General features: G+C 46.3%; 1 protein-coding gene across 1 annotated transcript; it reads left to right on the forward strand.

Annotated features, from left to right (window-relative positions):
- The first annotated feature begins 10,529 nt into the window (after positions 1-10,529).
- Positions 10,530-12,184, forward strand: LOC125548355 (uncharacterized). The gene is made up of 3 exons (XM_048711979.2): positions 10,530-10,841; positions 10,939-11,068; positions 11,231-12,184. Exons 1-3 carry the CDS (start codon positions 10,571-10,573, stop codon positions 11,847-11,849), a joined length of 1,020 nt encoding a protein of 339 aa, XP_048567936.1. The 5' UTR covers positions 10,530-10,570; the 3' UTR covers positions 11,850-12,184.
- Positions 12,185-20,058: the final 7,874 nt, after the last annotated feature.

Raw genomic sequence — 20,058 nt, forward strand, 5'->3', positions numbered from 1 at the left:
CCAGCTCCACCTCAGTCGGAGAAGCAGAAGAAATCAAAGGCTTCAAAGCCCTCTACTGCACTGAAAGTTTTGCGTGCGAAGCCATTGGCAACTGCACCTCCTGAACCCAATGTGCAACCAGAAGATCTCTCCCGTGTCTCCAAGAAGAGGGAGAACCCAAGAAGAAGAAGCCCATGAAGATTTCTGGGCATGAACTTACTCCAGCTGCCGTTCTGCGGAACGAAGATGAAACCATTGATCTCTCCAGCGATGAAGATCTTGGTGATGATGCCCTTGAGCTATTGATCAAGAGCAAGCAATAGGCGGAGATCATCAACGACCTGCCCCTCTTTGATGTGGATATTCTGAACCACTTCATTAACGAATGGTTTGATGACCCGAGCCTCAGCATTGATGATCTTCAGCTGCCAGTTGACATCAACGTCATGTTCCACAGAGCCATTGCTAATGAGTTGGCCTTGGCTCAGAAGATTGTCAAGCTGAAGAACAAAATTGACTTTGAGAAGGCGCAGTTCAAGAAGAACATGGCAAAGCCCAGCATGGCAGAGGTTCAAAGCTTCAAGAAAATGATCCATGAGCTTAAAGAACTGTTTCACAAGAAGCGTGAAGAAGCAAAGGGTTCAAGAGAGCGGATGAAATACTTCACAGAGAAATGTGTTCAAGCACACAATGAGGCAGAGAAGCGCAAGGCACTAGGGCGCCCTGGTATTGTCCCCAGAATGGCTCCCAAACAGAAGAAGAAGAAGTCTGTTGCGGCCCAAACTGAAGCACCACGACAGGAAGAACCTCACATTGTCTTCCCTGCCAACATGACAGGCTCGAAGCCTAAGGTCACCTCAGCAACTTCACAACTGAAGAAAACCAGGGTAGCTGAAGTTGATGCTAGGAAGCGAAAGCACAAGGATGCTTCTGATGATGCTCCATCCAAGAAGAAGCAGAAGACTAAGTCTTCAAAGAAAGAGCATGCTGCTGCTGCTGCCTTTGAGCCCCTTGTGATTGAGCCAATTTCTATTGCCCGTCCTGCCTCCACAAGCCAAGCGCGTCGTCTAGTGATTCACGAGCCTGCTACCACAGAGGCCCTTGAAGATGAAGAAGTACCAGCTGTTGACCCCACCACAGCTGAAGACATTGGTCTTGAAGACAATGTAGAAGATGATGAAGTCCTTCCTCAACTCGAGCACCAACCGGTATCATCGTCTGTTCTTATGAACAGCGAACTCATCAGCATTGGTCGTCCTCTGATGCCAATTGCTCAGGATGATTCATGGGCTGATCGCCCACAACAAGACACCCCCATTCATGATGAAACTCCCAGAACTCTAACCCCTCAAGTCACCACTCTGGTGCTTGATGACGACTACATGGTGCAGACCACTCCATCACCACAGGCGTCGCCTGCATTCCACAGGCTTCGCAAAGGCCCTAGGCCACAGGTCACCATGTCGAGTATTCCTAAAGGAGAAGTGCAACAAAGCTCAGTAGCACGGAAGTGTTTCCTAATGCCACTCCCACTGCGAATGTCTCTGAGTCTAAAGCCAAAGCTGCTGAAGAGATTTCGACTGCATCAGCTGATGAAAATCAAGAATCACGTCAAGAAGAAGAGTTGCCACACCACCTACCACTGAAGAAGTCATTCTCGAGGAGAATGTGTCTGTGCCCGACCCTCCTGTCATTGAAGACACGGAGGTTGAGAACACTGAGGCTGCCACCAACAATGATACTGAAGCCAATGCCATTGTCATGGCTGAAGATAATGTGGAGCCTGAAGCCAATGTTGTGCCAGAAGCTCATGCGCAACCTGAAGCCCATGTTGATGCTGAAGCTATTATTCCATCTCCTAGGCCTCACGCAATTGAAAAGGCCTTTGATCATGGACAACTGGTCACAGTGAAATGGCCAATCATGGTGCCTCCCACTGCTCCTGGACCTTAGTATGACTATCATGTGGAGCAGAGGCCCCAGGTTCAGAAGCCAAAGCCCAGGCTGCCAAGGGTTCCCGGAGTTGCAACCTCCCCATGATCATTCAGTGTGAACAGCTTCAGAGCCCGCAACACCTTCTTTGATAGCCAAGAATCCTTACCCGAAGCCAAAGATCTCTTCTGGTCGCTTCTGGAGCTATCAGCAGCGCAGCTACTACTCGTGCATCCTATACAATCAAGAGAGAATCTTTCAACACATGCGTCTTGATTGTGAAGCCATTGCTGGGCTGCCCTGTCTGGAAGAAGCCCTTGACTACTTCAGGGAGGTTGGTCTTCTATAGTTCGTCACTGACAAAGAACACTGGAATGAAGAGCTCCGGCTGCAGCTCTGCGCCACCCTTCACATTTGTGGCTACAACAGGGATCTGAAGACATGGGTCCTTGAGTGGATGTCAGGAGATGTGCACCGCGATGCCAAAGCTCAAGACATTATTGAGCTTACTTCCATGTCCACTCCAGGTGAACTCTATGAGCTTGGTTGTCAGCTACACCAAAATGAACTGCAGAGTATCTTCCCATGGCCTGAACCAAATATGAGTCAGATGCTCAGCATGATGAAGCCATTGCCTCAAGATGTTGATTATCCCAAGGAGTTCTTCGTCAAGGACCTAGAGTACCTGCCCCACACAATCTATTATATTCTGAGGCATATTCTCTGGGCCATCAAGGGATACTCAGCTGAAGCTAAACTTGAAGGAGCCATGAAGACTTTGGTATTCTATATTGTCAATGGCATCAGATTCAATTCCCAGGATTTCTTCATCAGACAGCTTGCCGCATCTGGAATTGATCTGTTTGGCTTCAAGTTTTATGCTCCATGGGTGATGCGCTTAATCAAGCTTCACTCTTTTGTCGACTATCAGCCATCAGCGCGCAACCATCTTATCTTTTTGCCTGAGGTTGATCTATCAGTTGAAGCCATCTACCCTGAGCTTGCCAAGGAGCCAATTTATCTTCATAATGTTGATCACCAAAGCTTCACGCAGCCAATTGAAGGCACTCATGTCCCCAATGCTGAAAATCCTGCTTATCCTTTGGCTGGCAATATGCGTGTGCCTCACCGTGCAAACACTGAAGCCACTGACAGCATCATTGCTCAACGGCCTCAGAAGCGTTCTCATGCACTCAATGACCGAGAGCTTCTTGTGGCCTTACATCAGAAGCAGGACAAGCATCATGACTGGTTAAAGCATCAGATGCAGAGCATCTTGGTGGATGTCAATCACATTCGCAATCTTGCCACCAAGAACTCATTCGTAGCTCATGAAGCCTGTCGGTGGTCTTGGAAGAGTCTCACACTGCTATGCTCTGAAGATGATCTTCGCGATGATGGCTTCACGGAGGGCTTCAAATTTGATTCCAAGCCTCCCCAGAGTGCAAGCTGGTGTCGGACTCCTTCCATTGAAGATTCTGAGTACTCATCTTCTGTTGTAACTATTGTTGCGAGAGTTGTCGATGAAGAAGACGATACCACTTCACCAACCATGGCTTCACTGCATATCGACACTGCACCAGGCCCCTCTGCACCACCAAACTCCAACGTCGACCCTGCTCCTGCATCTACCCCTAATGGGAATGAGTAGATACTCTATGTCTTCAAACTTATTTGGTCCTTACTGACAAAAGGGGGAGAAGCATATGAGTTGATAGTCTTCAAGCGGGTCCTTTATGGGTGGTTGCTACTTTTTGCCAAGTGATTACAACCTTCGTATTTTGATACATTTGGTTCTTTTGGTTGTAACACTAAAACTTGATTGTCGACTGCTACTTTTTCTACTACTTTGTGATGCGATGATAAATTCTGCATGAAGTCATTTCGTAGACGTCCATTTTTCATTATGCATGTCATTATCTTCGTTATATCTTTGTATGCATGATGAATTGTCTTCATAAGTTGAAGAGGATCTCCACAAAGTAAAACCTGACATGTGCATTTGCATTCAAAAGCAAACTACTTATATGCACATCTTCAGGGGGAGCCTTTTGCTACTTACGAAGACAATGCCGTAATTCCTAACTTTCACATACTTTTTCCCTGTTGAAAACTTCAACCAGTTTGTCATCAATCACCAAAAAGGGGGAGATTGTAAGTGCATCTAGTGCCACCCCAAGTTGGTTTTGGAGTATTGACGACAAACTTGGTTGAGGGACTAATGTGTTTGTGAGAATTGCAGGATAAAACAGGTAGTAGTCCCTCATTGATTCGGTTTACCTACCAGAGATGACCCCAAAAATGTGTGAAGACATTGAAGACAATGGTGGTCTGTGAAGATATTCACAACGAATATTATGACTCGAGAAGACATTCACGTGAAGACTATGGAGTGCGAAGATATAGTTGTTTCGTAGTTTCCTTTTCTTATTTGTTGAGTCATAGGAACCACCGTACTGTTAAGTGGGGTCAAGTGAACAAAGTCAGAGTGACTGAAGTGATGCTCAACCAAATCCTATGTCTTCGGGTGAAGACAATGAGAGCAAATCTTATCCAGAGCTGGATGAGTCAGCTTTACTTGTAGCCCAAGTCAAGCTGCTGCGTGTGTTTGAAATCTGACCGTTAGACACGTGTCAGTTCCTTAGTGACCCAGGGTCATTTCGGACAAATCAGGTCGGGTTGCCTCCTGGCTATAAATAGCCCACCCCCTACACCATAAATTGGTGGCTGCTCAGAGTTAGTGCACGGCTTTTGTAATTTGAGAGCAACCCACCTCCGAAGCATTTGAGAGAGAAATCCTTGCGAGGACAAAGCCCTAAACAACCAGAGCCAAAGAGTGTTAGGCATCACTGAAGTCTTTCTGTCTGCGTGTCCTGAAGACTTGTTACACTTGAGGACTGTGAATCCTCCAGCCAGTTAGGCGTCGCGTTCTGAGCATACAAGAGTCATTGTGGATTGCCGGTGAACGAAGTCTGTGAAGGTTTGGAAGTCTCCCTTGAAGACTTACCAAAGTGATTGGGGAGGACTGTGTATCCTTAGCTCAAGGGGAATAAGGTGAAGACACAGTCTTCTGAGTTGAATATCAGCCTCCCTAACCAGACGTACAGTTGTCACAGCAAATGGAACTGGTCCAACAAATCCATGTCCTCACTAAGCAACTGGTTCTATCCTTTACCTCTCTTTACTTACAATTTGTATTCGTGAAGTCATTGCATGCTTGCATGATCTGATTGACTTCATTGTGTGAAGACTATTGTTGTTTGGCTTCATACTATCTTCCATCCTGATCCATACTACCTAGCTGCTGATAGTCTTCGTGCTTTCACTTCATTGCCTACTTGACTATGGCTTGTCTAGTGTAGTCTACCTTCCGCTGCATATCAATAGGTTCATTTCTATTGTCTGTCTTCAAAGCCCCCGTGTTTTGAAGACTTTCATAAAATCGCCTATTCACCCCCCTCTAGTCGATAACTAGCACTTTCACTGGGGTTTAAGCTTCTGTCACTCTCGCAACCCACCATCTAATTGGTACTCCACAATGCATTCCCTTAGGCCCAAATATGGTGAAGTGTCATGTAGTCGACGTTCACATGACACCACTAAGGGAATAACAACATACATACTATCAAAATATCGAACACATATCAAGTTCACATGATTACTTGCAACATGATTTCTCCCATGACCTCAAGAACGAAAGTAACTAATCACAAATGATAAACACGTTCATGATCAAAGGAGTATTAAATAGCATATTGGATCTGAACATATAATCTTCCACCAAATAAACCATATGGTAATCAACTACAAGATGTAATCAACACTACTAGTCACCCACAAGCACCAATCTATAGTTCCAGTAACAAGATGAACTAGGGTTTGAGATGAGATGGTGTTGCTGAAGATGTTGATGGAGATTGCCCTCCCCAAGATGGGAGAGTTGTTGGTGATGATGATGACGATGATTTCCCCCTCCGGGAGGGAAGTTCCCCCGGCGGAATTGCTCCGCCGGAGGGCAAAAGTGCTCCTGCCCAAGTTCCGCCTCGAGACGGCTTTTTCAGGTCCAGATATCCAGCTGCCAGAATTCTCCCTCTTGGTGTGTACCCTGCAAGTTATGAGAGAAAAGGCATTAGAATTACTCCAAAAATCATTATAATGGATAAAAACATTATAAATAACAGTAAGAAAACATGATGCAAAATGGACATATCAACTCCCCCAAGCTTATACCTTGCTTGTCCTCAAGCGAAAACCGAAATCGAAAAACATGTCCACATGCTTTGAGCAAGAGGTGTTGATAAAAAAAAATACGGACATAGAAGCATCATGTTGATTATTATAACAACAACAAAATTAAACATGGGACTTTTATCATAGAACATTTTATCATATACTTCTCATGAATAAGTAATAGTTCATCACACAATTGAAGTATAAAGCAAAAACTCTATTAGAAACCAACAAACTATGTTCTTAATCAACTTTGCAACTACAATTCATCATCTTTTCAGGAAGGGTCACATGTCGGAGCCTTTAGGCAAGTCCACATACTCAACCATCATATATTCTTCTATGATTGCTAACACTCACCTCGTACCCATGAGAAAAATGTTTCAACCGGACACATAGAAAGATAGGGGCTTATAGTTTCGTCTCCAAACATACTCACCTCAAGGGTGATGTCAACAATAATAACTCGTGCTATCTATATTCAACTGGGCATATGTGCCTAGATCTTTCCTCACCACATGATGCTTGCCAAAGGAGAAAAATAAAAGGAATAGAAGGAAAACTTTGACTCTTTGCATAAAGGAAGTACATATAAGTAAAGGATATGCCCTTCGTAGAGGGAAGCAGAGGTTGACATGCACTTTTTTGTTTGTATGCTCAATCCCTTAGTGCAAGAGAATGTCATGTTGTATTCCCCCTTAAGATGACAACCTTTATTATGCAATCTATCTCTTTTATTCTTTGTCATCCAAGTTCGTACAATGCTCAATTTTCTCTTACACTAAATGATCTCACACTTTTAGAAGCAATTTTTATTGCCTTTTTGCACCGATGACAACTTACTTGAGGGATCTTGCTCAATCCCTAGGTAGGTATGGTGGACACTTGAAAGTAAGATTTGGGTTTAAGGGTTTTTGGATGCACAAGTAGTATCTCTACTTAGTGCGGAATTTCTGGCTAGCAAAGATAGAGGGCAAGCATCACATGTTAAAGGATCTATGACAATATGACTTCTATGTGAATGTAAACAAACATAAACCATTAAGTTGTCTTCCTTGTGCAACGTCAACAATTTTGGCATATAATATTTTGATGAGGGCTCACAATCACAAAAGATTTCTAGGATAGTATATCTATATGTGAATCTTCTCTTCCCTTATTAATTCCTTCATGAGTTGCATCATTGACTAATGCTATGTTTGTCAATCTCTAATAAAATTTTCTACTTATACTTTCCTTATGTGGTGCTATCACCTACCATAGGATTAGTATATAATTTTTCTTTATCTATTTCCTTTCTTTTATTTGTTTCCTTTCTATTTTTTCTTTCTTTATTTCTTTTCTTCTATTTGCAACATGAAAGTAAAGAAAGCAAAAACTCAAACTAACTTTATTATATAACATGCACATGATTACAAGGATAGATCACTAAGAAAACTCTCAAAGAAGAAAGGGTCGAACTAAACTTTTATTCATCTAATTGCTACCTCTTGAGCATGCGTTGGTTTTCCCTTGAAGAGGAAAGGGTGATGCAGCAAAGTAGTATAAGTATTTCCCTCAGTTTTTGAGAACCAAGGTATCAATCCAGTAGGAGACTACACGCAAGTCACCTAGTACCTGTTGTCGGACCTGGGGTTCCAGCAGACCCTTGAGGTTCGAACACTGGGGCGCGCGTGAAGGTTTTCTCCCTATCGATCTACTCCCTAGCTCTCTAAGATCTCTCAGACGAGCACGATGAACTCTCAACACGAAAAGACACAAGATTTATACTGGTTCGGGCCACCGTTGTGGTGTAATACACTACTCCAGTGTGGTGGTGGTGGATTGCCTCTTGGGCTAATGATGAACAATACAAGAGGAAGAACAACCTCCTGAGGTCGAGGTGTTCTTGCGTTTGGTGAGCTTGTGTGTGTGAGGATCAGAATCAGCTGCCGACTTGTTAGGGAGATCCTAAGCTTGAATGTGGGGGTCACAAATCCTGATTTTATTAACCGGGTTGGATCTTGTTCATCCCGATGGGAGTTGCCGTTTTTTCCAACAGAAGTGAGTCATTCCTACTTATCAGCTATGTATGTTGCATCATTGCAAATTTGTAAACTACTAAAAACTGCAAAATCTAAAGTTTGTTGATACCATTGGCATAGTATTAATTCGCTAAAACGTAATAAGCAGTTTTTTTTGCAATACAAGTGTGTTTTTCAATCTAATGGTGTTTCTCTCTTCCTTCGTGTTTTGTGCAATCATAGGATTTCTTGTGTTCTTTTAGCCCTTTGGTAACTGACTGCTCATCTTTTTCGTATTTCCTCCGTGCTTGATTCCAACACTTTTAGAGTTTGTCGGTTTACCAATCATAATTGCAGTATCAATATCAACTGCAATTATGCTCCTTTTGACGTTCACCATTGTATTTCTCCTGAAAAGGAGACCTCCGGTGCCCATTGTTGAAGTGCCAAAGAAAGAGATGGAGAGAGTTCGCAGCAACACAAGTATAGCTATCCTGGAGAGCCATTACTTTCCATCCAAGAGGATTGATGGTCTCGTTATGCTCCCTATGCTACATGTAGACATTTTGGATACACATATATCTTATAACTCTCAGTCAATTGGTTGCAGATATTGATCCATTCCAAACAAAGAGACCTGTGATTTTCAGCCTGAAAGCGATTGGAGATGCCACAGTTAATTTTAATGAGAAGAGGAAGATTGGTGGGTGGATATGGCATGGTCTACCTAGGTTTCATAGGAGCACATGCAAGAAGTTCATGTAGTATATTTCTCAGGTAACTGTAATCTCGAAGCAACATCAGATCAAAGGAGTTCTTTGCTAAGCTGAAAGTGCTGTGCAAAGTACATCACATGAATATGGTATGTACTTGGATTGTAGAATCTACCAGGAAATGACCATCCGTTCTACGATCACTAGGTACGAAGATATGTTGTCATAAACTTGCGCAGTTATATACAGATTGAGTTGATTGGTTATGCTGCTGGGGAGGATCACCTATAACTTGTTTACGAGTATGTTCAGAATGGATCACTTAGGGAGCATCTCCATGATCCTTTCCTGAAAGGTACGTGAAAAGCATATTGATATTTGTTTGTTTCTGTCCACGAAACTAGATTTGTTGTCTACTGAAATTTCTGAAAGTTTGAATCTTATTTCTTAATTATTAGGTCATCAACCTCTCTCATGGACTACAAGAACACAGATAGCAACGGATGCTGCACGCGGTATTGAGTAGATCCATGACCATACGAAGGCCTGCTATGTGTACCGTGTGACATCAGAACAAGCAATATTCTGCTAGATGATGGACTAAGAGCTAAAGTGAACCATTCGAAGCCACAAAATTTAAGTGTTATCCGCTCAAGTATTGCAATCTGATTATTTTTTGGATAATAGGTTTCGGATTTTGGCCTGGTAAAGCTTGTTGAGCGCAGTGATGAAGAAGATTGCCTGGCAACTCGTTATGTTGGAAAGCCAAGCAATCAACCACCGGAGTTAGTTTTTAACTTGGATATGATTTACAATTTTTGAGCTGATGAAGCTTCAAATGTAATAGTAATGCCAAGCATCAACCCTGCAGGTCAGTTCATGAGCCTCACATGACTACGAAGTCTGACGCCTATGCGTTTGGAGTAGTTCTTGCATAACTGATTACTGGTCTCAGTGCACTTGTGCGGCGTTGGTGAAAATGTTGGGTCGGAAACTAATCGAGAAATGATGAATGGTTATATTTTCAAATGATATGTACATGCATGCAACTAGACTCTAGGCTTTGCTATCCCGGTCCACCCCGGCCATAACTAACAGCTCCAAGATTGCAGGCGACATTAAAGACACACATATTTACACATGTACAATAATCAGTGTGACATAAAGTACAATTAACCATGTCGGAGAATTGAAGGGAAAGGAGCTAGAAAAAGGGCAAGGAGGTTACCAACAATAATGATAAAAGGCTAAGCACCTTTATACAGTACACTAGACAGATGACAACGACGATGGGGATGAGATGGTGCATGGGGCGGGCACATGCAGCTTGCTGGGTTTGTTGGCATGAGAGATTGATTATTGTACTTGATGGACTCTTCCCCGCAACTCAAGCTACCTTACCTTAAATCCAACCTCCGGCCCCATCCATTAGGCCTGCCCACGGGGGCCTTGCCTATTTTCAGTTGCTTCAACCCCACTTTACTATATGTTGCCCCCGCTCTCTCTCTCTCTCTCTCTCTCTCTCTCTCTCTCTCTCTCTCTCTCTCTCTCTCTCTCTCTTGCACAGCGGAGTGGCCCTTTTCTTTTCTTGAGTGAGCTAGCTAGCTCAGCTCCACTTTAATTTGATTGTTAATTAAATCATTATACTATTATCTTAAGGCTCAAGCATTGTTGGAACTGCTTCTGTCTGTCTGTCTGTGTGTGGCGAGATAAATGTCGCTTTTATATCGCCTGTGCCCTGCCCTGCCGTGTCTCACCATCATTGTTGCCATCACAGGCCGCTACCGCGCTCGCTCACTAGTCACTCCACCCGGGAGCACGCATATGCGTGCGATGGGACGCGAGGCAGCAACGGCAGTGGCGTGCTCCTCCAACAAGCCCAAGCTGCGGAGAGGGCTGTGGTCGCCGGAGGAGGACGAGAAGCTCTACAACCACATCATTCGCTACGGCGTCGGTTGCTGGAGCTCCGTCCCAAGGCTCGCCGGTGGGTAACGTAATCTCTTCATTCATATATGCCCATGCTGCTATGTACTATCTCTTGCTTGACCAAGAACTCAAATGTGTTTCCCTTAATTGTTCAGGGTTGGAGAGATGTGGCAAGAGCTGCAGGCTAAGATGGATCAACTACCTCAGGCCTGATCTCAAGAGGGGCAGCTTCTCCCAGCAGGAGGAGGACCTCATCGTCAGCCTGCACAAGATCCTCGGCAACAGGTAGTACAATTAGTAAGTTTTATTAGTGAGTTCACTGTTTTCCGATGTTGATCGGAACTTGAGAAGCAGGTAAGTACGTACAGTAGTATATAGACGACGATGTTGCATACAGAAACACGTCGACACGCCTCAACTGCACTACTCCTTTATGTTGGTTGTCAGGTGGTCCCAGATAGCGTCGCAGCTGCCAGGCCGGACCGACAACGAGATCAAGAACTTCTGGAACTCGTGCATCAAGAAGAAGCTCCGGCAGCAGAGCATCGACCCCACCACCCACGAACCGCTCAATGACGCTGCCGCTGTCGCCGAGCCGCACGATGAGTGCAAGCAGCAAGTCCCCGCTGCGGAAGACGGCGGCTCCGTTGGCAGCGACGATCTCCTAGCGCCGCACTCCCCGGTCGACTGCAGCTTCGACCCCATGTCCGTGACAAACGTCCCCACAATGCACATGCAGGGCTCCTATTCCTTGTGTGACTACGCCTCCACGTACAGCGCCTACACAGGCGGCGGCGACAGCTCCAGCAACAGCAACGGCACCGGCACCGGCACCAGCACCTGGACCTGCGGCAATGTGGAGCCGCTCCCGCACATGGACATGTTCCGCGACGCCGAGCCGTACCCATTCGACCCGACCAAGTTCAGCCCGTGGCACCAGCAGCACGCGCCGGACGACGACCGCGGCTCCGCGGTCTTCCCGATCCGCTCGCTGTCCCGGGACCTGCCCGAGTCGTGCTTCGAGCTCGCCCGTGGAGCCTTGGAGGACGAGTTCGACTTCATGTGACCCCGCCACGCCCAGGCCGAGCTCATGTGTCCATCATTCCACAACCACAAACTCACACATATACAAACCTCACTACACCACCTGATGAGATGAGAAGATTGATCACCGCTGAGAGGACCATGTGGTTTGACCACACCTATACTTTATTTCCTCTCCTCATTTTTCTCTCTCTGCCTTTCGACCCTTTCCCTCGAAAAAGAAGTACTTATTCAACGAAGCTGTTTAATTAATGAATACAATGGTATATACTGGAGTATATAGTATTGTGATCATAATAAGGGTTAGTAAATATGCATGTATACGTACCCCAATTCAGGAGGGTTTCATGTTTTGTATTCCCTCCGTTCCTAAATATTTGTCTTTCTAGAGATTTCAACAAATGACTACATACGGAGCAAAATGAATGAATTCACACTCTAAAATATGCCTATATACATCCGTGTGTGATAGTTCGTTTAAAATCTTAAAAAAACAAATATTTAGAAACGGAGGGAGTATGGGAACAGTTTAGCAACATCGGTCCATGGAATTTTAAAGCAAGTCTTTTTACCTCTTGCACTCCATCCATGGACTGCGCCCTTGGCGAAGTATGTGGCAAATGAGACTAGGCCTCACAATTATTATGACGTACTTCCTTCATCCGAAATTACTTGTCGCCGAAATAGATAAAACTGGATGTATTTAGAACTAAAATACATTTAGATACATTCATTTCTTTAATAAATATTTCTGGACGGAGAAAGTACGTACTACATGGTCACTGTGTGGCGAAGTCGTGTAGCATGAGCGTGACACCGCGCGGGCAAAGTCTTGAATACGTTGTTGCTTTGGCAACGACGTGGCAAGGCGGGGATGTACGGGGCAGCAGCGATGCAGCGTAAAGAAGCGTCAGTCACATGATGTCTTGTCGCCCCCTTTGCACGTGTCCTTGTTCCTCCACCGTACGTATATGCATGCATGGAGAATAAATTTCGTGTTTTGACCCTTTTCTCAAACCTATTCGAGATCTGACCCCAGTTTGAATTTTTTTCGAGATCTGACCCTTTTGCTATCGCCAAGGTCCATGGCGGTAGGGTATAACAGCCTACCGCCAAGGTCCCTGGCGGTAGGGTTGCATGTCCTGCCGCAAAATCCTCCTAAGTATTGAACACAGTGCGTGTTCGTGCCTACCGCCGAGTACCTTGGCGATAGGGTTGTACAGGCTATCGCCTGTCTGTTTGGCGGTAGGGATGTTTCCTACCGCCAAGGTCTCTAGTGGTAGGCTATTACACCCTACCACCATGGACCTTGGCGGTAGCAAAAGGGTCACATCTCGATTTTTTTTAAACTAGGGTCAAATCTCGAATAGATTTCAGAAAAGGGTCAAAACACGAAATTGCCCTGCCTTCCTGCACGGCATCCACATGGATCCATAATCTATCGGTGCCTACTGTTTGCCGTACATAGGACAAGTGATAAGGGCCGTCCATGCTTTAACCTTTTTGCCTTGGGATTTTTACATCTGTACACCTGGTTCCTTAACTCTACTCATTCATCTCCATGCTCTTAACTTTTGGTCACTTTTCCCCACTCCCTTGCTCGAAACCTTCAGAACTGGTCACAGCGGACGCTGCCGTCGGGTCAATGGCTTGACCGTTAACTCTGACGAGTGGGGCCGCGCTGGACTGTGTCGCCCGTTGGACCTGACAATTGGGGCCGTGCCGTACGGTGCCATTGTTCGCCCGTTGGGCCGTTGTTAGATTGTTGGGCCCCACGGGCGCCACAACGACATGAGCCTGCTATGCATGCATGACATGTCCAACTAGCCTGCTATGCATGCATGTAGCTAGCCTGCCTGCATCCGCTAATGCCCGCCGCCACGATGCGCAGACCTCCCCTCTTTTGCACACGAGCCGCCACGGACGCTGACCGATCTCTTTCTGCACATGAGCCGCCACGGACGCAGGGACGATCGCTGCTGCTGGTTCGTCTCATCTCGCACGCTTGTCTCCTCGATGTAGAGCATCGTTTCAAACTTTTCGATCCACTCGCATCTATTCAACGTGGCAATTAAAGTGGCATATCGATCGACACCGCTCGTTTGAACGTAGCAAATCCAAAGTGCGGCCGGTGCCACTCCCCTTTCCTTCCCCTTTCTCTATTTAAACCACCCACGCCTCCACCTATTCTCCACGCATCCCTTTGCGCCGCCCCCTTCTCTTCTTCACCCAAACCCAGAGCACTCTCAAAGCCAGGCGAGGATGCAGTACAACGGCCCCACCTTCCAGCTCCCACCGACCGTGCCGGAGAGGTGGTATCCCGCCGGTGTCGTTGTGGAGACGACGCTGCATGTGTGGTTCTCACGCTAGAGGGGTAGAAAGGAGTTTGCCCAGTGGTTCCTCGGTGCGGGCTTCGCCCACCACCCGGCGGGCTCGCCGGTGATGTTCCGACTGGAGGAAGTGCGTCCAAACTCCACCACTCCGGTGATAGGGCTCGTTGCCAACTTCACGAACAAGTTCGATGCGTACTACCTCGTCGGCAGGTGTTTTGGTGAGGGTGCGAGTTTATTGCATTCACCATCTACAACATCTTCACGGACTTCGATAGCATCTTCCCCACCCGCAACGGTATGCACAACCTGCCCTACTACCTTGGCGAGGACGGCATGGAGGAGGAGCATTGAAGAGAGGCGCAGTGAAGATGGTGGTGAAGGCTCAGCCGGTCTAGTGAAGCTTGTCTTGCCCATTAGGGATTTTTATATATTTTTACGTTATGTCGTTGGTTGTACCGTGAACTCTTTTATGTACAACGTGTTATATATTTATGTTATGTCGTTGTCTACCCTCGAAGCTGAACTATGTGCGTGTATGGAGGGTTTGTCGTTATCTCTTCCAGTTATGATCCGGATGGATTTCCTTGTTGTAGTGAAGTTAATCCAGGCAAAAGAGGTGGATAGATCTATCTGTTGGCAACGCAATAATTTCAAAAATTTCCTACGCACATGCAAGATCATGGTGATGCATAGCAACGAGAGGGAAGAGTGTTGTCCACGTACCCTCGTAGACCATAAGCGGAAGCGTTATGAGAACGCGGTTGATGTAGTCGAACGTCTTCACGATCCGACCAATCCAAGTACCGAACGCATGACACCTCCGAGTTCAGCACACATTCAGCTCGATGACGTCTCACGAACTCTGATCCAGCAGAGCTTCACGGGAGAGTTCCGTCAGCACGACGGCGTGTTGACGGTAATGATGTTTCTACCGACGCAGGGCTTCGCCTAAGCATCGCTACGATATAATCGAGGTGGATTATGGTGGAGGGGGGCACCGCACACGGCTAAGGGATCAATGATCAACTTGTGTGTTCTAGGGTGCCCCCCTACCCTCGTATATAAAGGAGCAAGGGGGGAGGCTGGCCGACCCCTGTAGGGCGCGCCAGGAGGAGGAGTCCTCCTCCTAGTAGGAGTAGGACTCCCCTTTCCTACTCCTACTAGGAGGAGGAAAGGAAGGGGGAAGGGGAGAAGGAAGGAGAGGGAGGAAAGGAGGAAAGGGGGGCCGACCCCCTAGTCCAATTCGGTTTGGGCTAGGGGGGCCGCGTGCCCTGCCTTGTCCTGCCTCCTCTCTTCCACCACTTGGCCCATGAGGTCCAATACTTCTTCCCCCGTATTCCCGTAACTCCCCGGTACTCCGAAAAATACCCGAATCACTCGGAACCTTTCCGATGTCCGAATATAGTCGTCCAATATATCGATATTTACATCTTGACCATTTCGAGACTCCTCGTCATGTCCCCGATCTCATCCGGGACTCCGAACTACATTCGGTACATAAAATCAGATAAACTCATAATACCGATCGTCACCGAACGTTAAGCGTGCGGACCCTACGGGTTCGAGAACTATGTAGACATGACGGAGACACATCTCTGGTCAATAACCAATAGTGGAACCTGGATGCTCATATTGGCTCCCACATATTCTACGAAGATCTTTATCGGTCAAACCGCATAACAACATACGTTGTTCCCTTTGTCATCGGTATGTTACTTGCCCGAGATTCGATCGCCGGTATCTCAATACCTAGCTCAATCTCGTTACCGGAAAGTCTCTTTACTCGTTCCGTAATGCATCATCCTGCAACTAACTCATTAGTCACATTGCTTGCAAGGCTTATAGTGATGTGCATTACCGGAGGGCCCAGAGATACCTCTCCGACAATCGGAGTGACAAATCCTAATCTCGATCTATGCCAACTCAACAAGTACCATCAGAGACACCTGTAGAGCACCTTTATAATCACCCAGTTACGTTGTGACGTTTGGTAGCACACAAAGTGTTCCTCCGGTATTCGGGAGTTGCATAATCTCATAGTCATAGGAACATGTATAAGTCATGAAGAAAGCAATAGCAACAAACTAAACGATTATCATGCTAAGCTAACGGATGGGTTAAGTCAATCACATCATTATCTAATGATGTGATCCCGTTAATTAAATGACAACTCATGTCTATGGTTAGGAAACATAACCATCATTGATTCAACGAGCTAGTCAAGTAGAGGCAAACTAGTGACAGTCTGTTTGTCTGTGTATTCACACATGTACTAAGTTTCCGGTTAATACAATTCTAGCATGAATAATAAACATTTATCATGATATAAGGAAATATAAATAACAACTTTATTATTGCCTCTAGGGCATATTTCCTTCAATATCTACGCAATAAATTAGTGATATCTTAGGTAAGTTTTCTCGTTTAGAAGGCAGAACTATGACTTGGATAGGGTCGGGGCCTTTGCTAGCGATAGAGCTAGCTATCATTGATTGTTTGAACCTTTCGTGATGAGTAATATATATTATTTCACCCGCAAAAAAATGTTTTAGGGCACCCTATGTTTTATGTAAGAACTATGCTATGGTTGCTACTTTCTATCTTATGGATGTATGCTTGCTACGTGAGATATCGGTAGATGGATATGGTGTCGTAGCCGAGCCCTAGACATGCTCTCTAGATGGATATGGTGCCGTAGCCGAGCCCTAGACATGCTCTCTAGATGGATATGGTGGCTAATGGTGCCACCAGACTTTATTTTAGACATGGTTTCGGATGGATATCATGATATAGATAATTAAGACTGACATGCTCTTAATAACAAAAACAAAAAAAAATCATGTACACAATATTTTCTTGCAACAAAAACATGTTTATAATATCCGCATGTCAAAAATCAAAGTGTTCTGCCGTAGGCTATATACAGAAGGAAGGAAATTTCCACGATATGTAAAAATAAATTTGACATGGGCAAGTCCAACAGTAATTCGATTTACCATCATGCACTATTTTTGTTCGGCATGGCAATAATCAAGAAAAAAACAGAGCCAACGCGTGCACTATTTTCTAGGCCTCTTTTATCTTTGTAGGCCTTAGGCCTTCGAACACTCAACGCAATGAGACGGCCCAACCAGATCTTAGTTTCAATTTGGGCCCTAGAACTACTTTTTTTCTGCGATCGGTGTTGTCTGACGAAACTGAAAGTGTACAATGTCGTGGGAGTAAGTCTGAAAATAGAATAGGGGTACGAAGGAGGAGGCAAGATCCTAGCTACGGTGACATTGTGCACGCAAGGTTTACGAGTTCAAGCCCTTCTCGGACGAAGTAACAGCCCTACGTCTCGATGCCCGGAGGCTAGTCGACTGGATTATGCGTGAGAGTTACAGGGGGTGCGAACCCTTATGCTAGAGGAGGGGGTGGCTTATATAGAGTGCGCCAGGACCCTAGCCATCCCACGTTACACAGGGTTCAATATACATTAAGACATGGCGTTACTAGTAACGCCATCTATAAAGAGTTATAAATGATCTTTAGCACTACGGAGTGAATGCTTGTCTATTGCCATCTTGAGTGACTTTATACCTTCTACTCTCCGAGTGATTCTTCATGCGGTCGAATGACTGTATATTGGTCAAGTGGAATTGCGGTATCCGAGTGATATATTTGGTCGAGTGGATTGCACTCCAATGCTGACTTCAGTCAGTATCTTCTGTTGATTCTTGAATGTACTTAACTTTAGGGTAATGTCCTTGGGTAAGGTGTCTAGGACATGCCTATGACCCTACCCTAGGTACATGCCATCATCATTAGCCCCCGAATAGATTGAGGTCTGAGTGAAGAAGGGTTGAAGTTCATTCCGACTCGTTTTTATGCCCTTGGAAGCATTTCACTAGAGTTGGGAAATCATGCAGGGGCTTCAACCTTATTTCAGTCTCCTTGATTGATTCAAAGGTCGTCGAGTGAACTTATACTGACAATCTTCGAGTGTGTTATGGTGTGAAATCTTGGCACGATTGGTTGCTCTGCTGTTCACGGATCTCACGGGATTCAAAAATTTGGAGAAGCGCTCGGGATGGAGCGTGCCGTAGTTATCAGAATGGATAGACTGGGGCTCCTAGATACTCGTGCCGCCTTTATCACCACGTATCGGGAGAGCGACTGTTGCAGGATATGACTGGATTGCTTGGGCCCACGAGTCAGCCACTCGGAAGTAAGCCCAAAAAGGCATCGATGCCGATGCATTTGCAAAGTACGCCTCATTCTCTCTCTTCTTCCTCTGCTTCTCCACCGCGTCTTCCTCCACTCTCGACGCCGCCGGTCCGCCCGTGCGTAGTCTGCCGCAATGGGAAAGGATAAGATAGCGGCTCTTGAGAGCATGAAGAAGGCGGCGGCGATGGCAAAGGGCAAGAAGACGAGTCGGGGATCGTCGTCAAGGTCCGGATTCCAGCCTGGCTGGATCACGGGGGATTGGATCCGGTCCATGATCCAGAAGGAAGACTTGGAGGATCTAGCTAGCGCGGGCCTGATTTCTCACGAGTCTTGGAGGTTGCTGGGGAATGAGACCGATCCTCAGCCGCAAGAGGGTGAGTGCGTCCTCCTCTCAACCCATGTCGACCGTGGTTTTTCTCTGCCTCTGCATCCTTTTTTTCCGGGCTTCTTAACTTTTTCGGTGCACAAATCCATCATTTCCCCCCAAACACCTTCACCTACCTTGCTACATACATTTCTTTGTGCGAAAACTTCTTGGGCTGCCCACCGCACTGGGGTCTCTTCAAGCACATTTTCACTTGCCGCTCCCAAACAGTGAAGAAAGCACATCCGACTGACGAGAAGACCCACGTGATCCAAATGTGTGGGGGTTTGGGGATTTAGACTAGGGGTAGAAGCACCTTTCCTTCAATAACCCTTCTTGAGTTAGTCCGCGGATGGAAGTCGACTTGGTTCTATTGCAAGGATGTCCCGACTCTGGGTCAGTCGACCTGACTTCCCCTTTCACCATGGACCGACCCCGCCAACATTCCTCATTAACCGTGACTCTGGAGGAGAAAGGCGAAGTTTCTCATTTAGTCGACCAGGTTGTCAGATTAGTCCGGGAGGGGGTGACTGGCATGGACTTGCTGGAAGTGTTCCTCAGTCGACGTATCCAGCCTCTCCAAGCCCGCGACCATCCGATGTGGATGTATTCGGGCGTCGATGACACCACTCGGGTCCACCCAGAGGAGGTCACTGAGGAGACGCTGGGTCAGTGGTTGCGAAGCATAACTAGGAAAAAGGACAACCCTAGAGGGTCCTGCCATTTGACGCTGAGCACGAGCCAGAAGAGGTAAAGCTTCAAATGCCGAGTGTTTTCTTTCTTTGACTCATAGTTGCTCTTAAATCCGACTAATGTTTGTTGACTTGCACCTTTCAGATCTACACAAAGATGTATTCGATGCCAAACGGAGAGCAATTTCAGGAAGGAGAGGAGAGCACGGAAGAGAGCAGCGACTGGCAATCCCCAGATGACCATGACAATGACAATGATGACTCGGACGGCAGTGAGGAGGTCGACTCGCCGCTCGCTCAGAACGTCGATCCAAACAGTCCCAAGACCCGGCAGGTGGGCGTGGCAAAGCAGCCCCTTCAAGCGTACAAGTGCAAAAGCGCACTCGTACATCGTCCCCGGAACTGTCTGAAAAGGCTGCTAAGCTTCTCAAGGTTGCTCCCTTGAAGCCTCGGAAGGCTTTGCCCAAGATCAAGGTGGATGTTCCTGTCGCCTCTGCGTAAGTGTTTTGCTTCCCCTCTTTGCCTTCTATGCTTCTGTCGACTCATCTACTTGCTTGACCGAGTGAGATTTTGGAACTATCGGCGCGGCTACCTCTGGGACGTCTATGGATGTCGACAAGGAGCAAGACGACG

This window comes from Triticum urartu, chromosome 3A (genome assembly GCF_056163025.1).
Source record: "Triticum urartu cultivar PI428250 chromosome 3A, HENAU_Tu73, whole genome shotgun sequence".
Lineage (NCBI taxonomy): Eukaryota > Viridiplantae > Streptophyta > Magnoliopsida > Poales > Poaceae > Triticum > Triticum urartu.

Coding starts and splice junctions, on each gene's coding strand:
- LOC125548355 (XM_048711979.2), top strand. CDS start 10,571: ATGTCGCTTTTATATCGCCTGTGCCCTGCCCTGCCGTGTCTCACCATC. Junction 10,842..10,938: donor CTCCGTCCCAAGGCTCGCCG/GTGGGTAACGTA, acceptor TTAATTGTTCAG/GGTTGGAGAGATGTGGCAAG. Junction 11,069..11,230: donor CACAAGATCCTCGGCAACAG/GTAGTACAATTA, acceptor GTTGGTTGTCAG/GTGGTCCCAGATAGCGTCGC.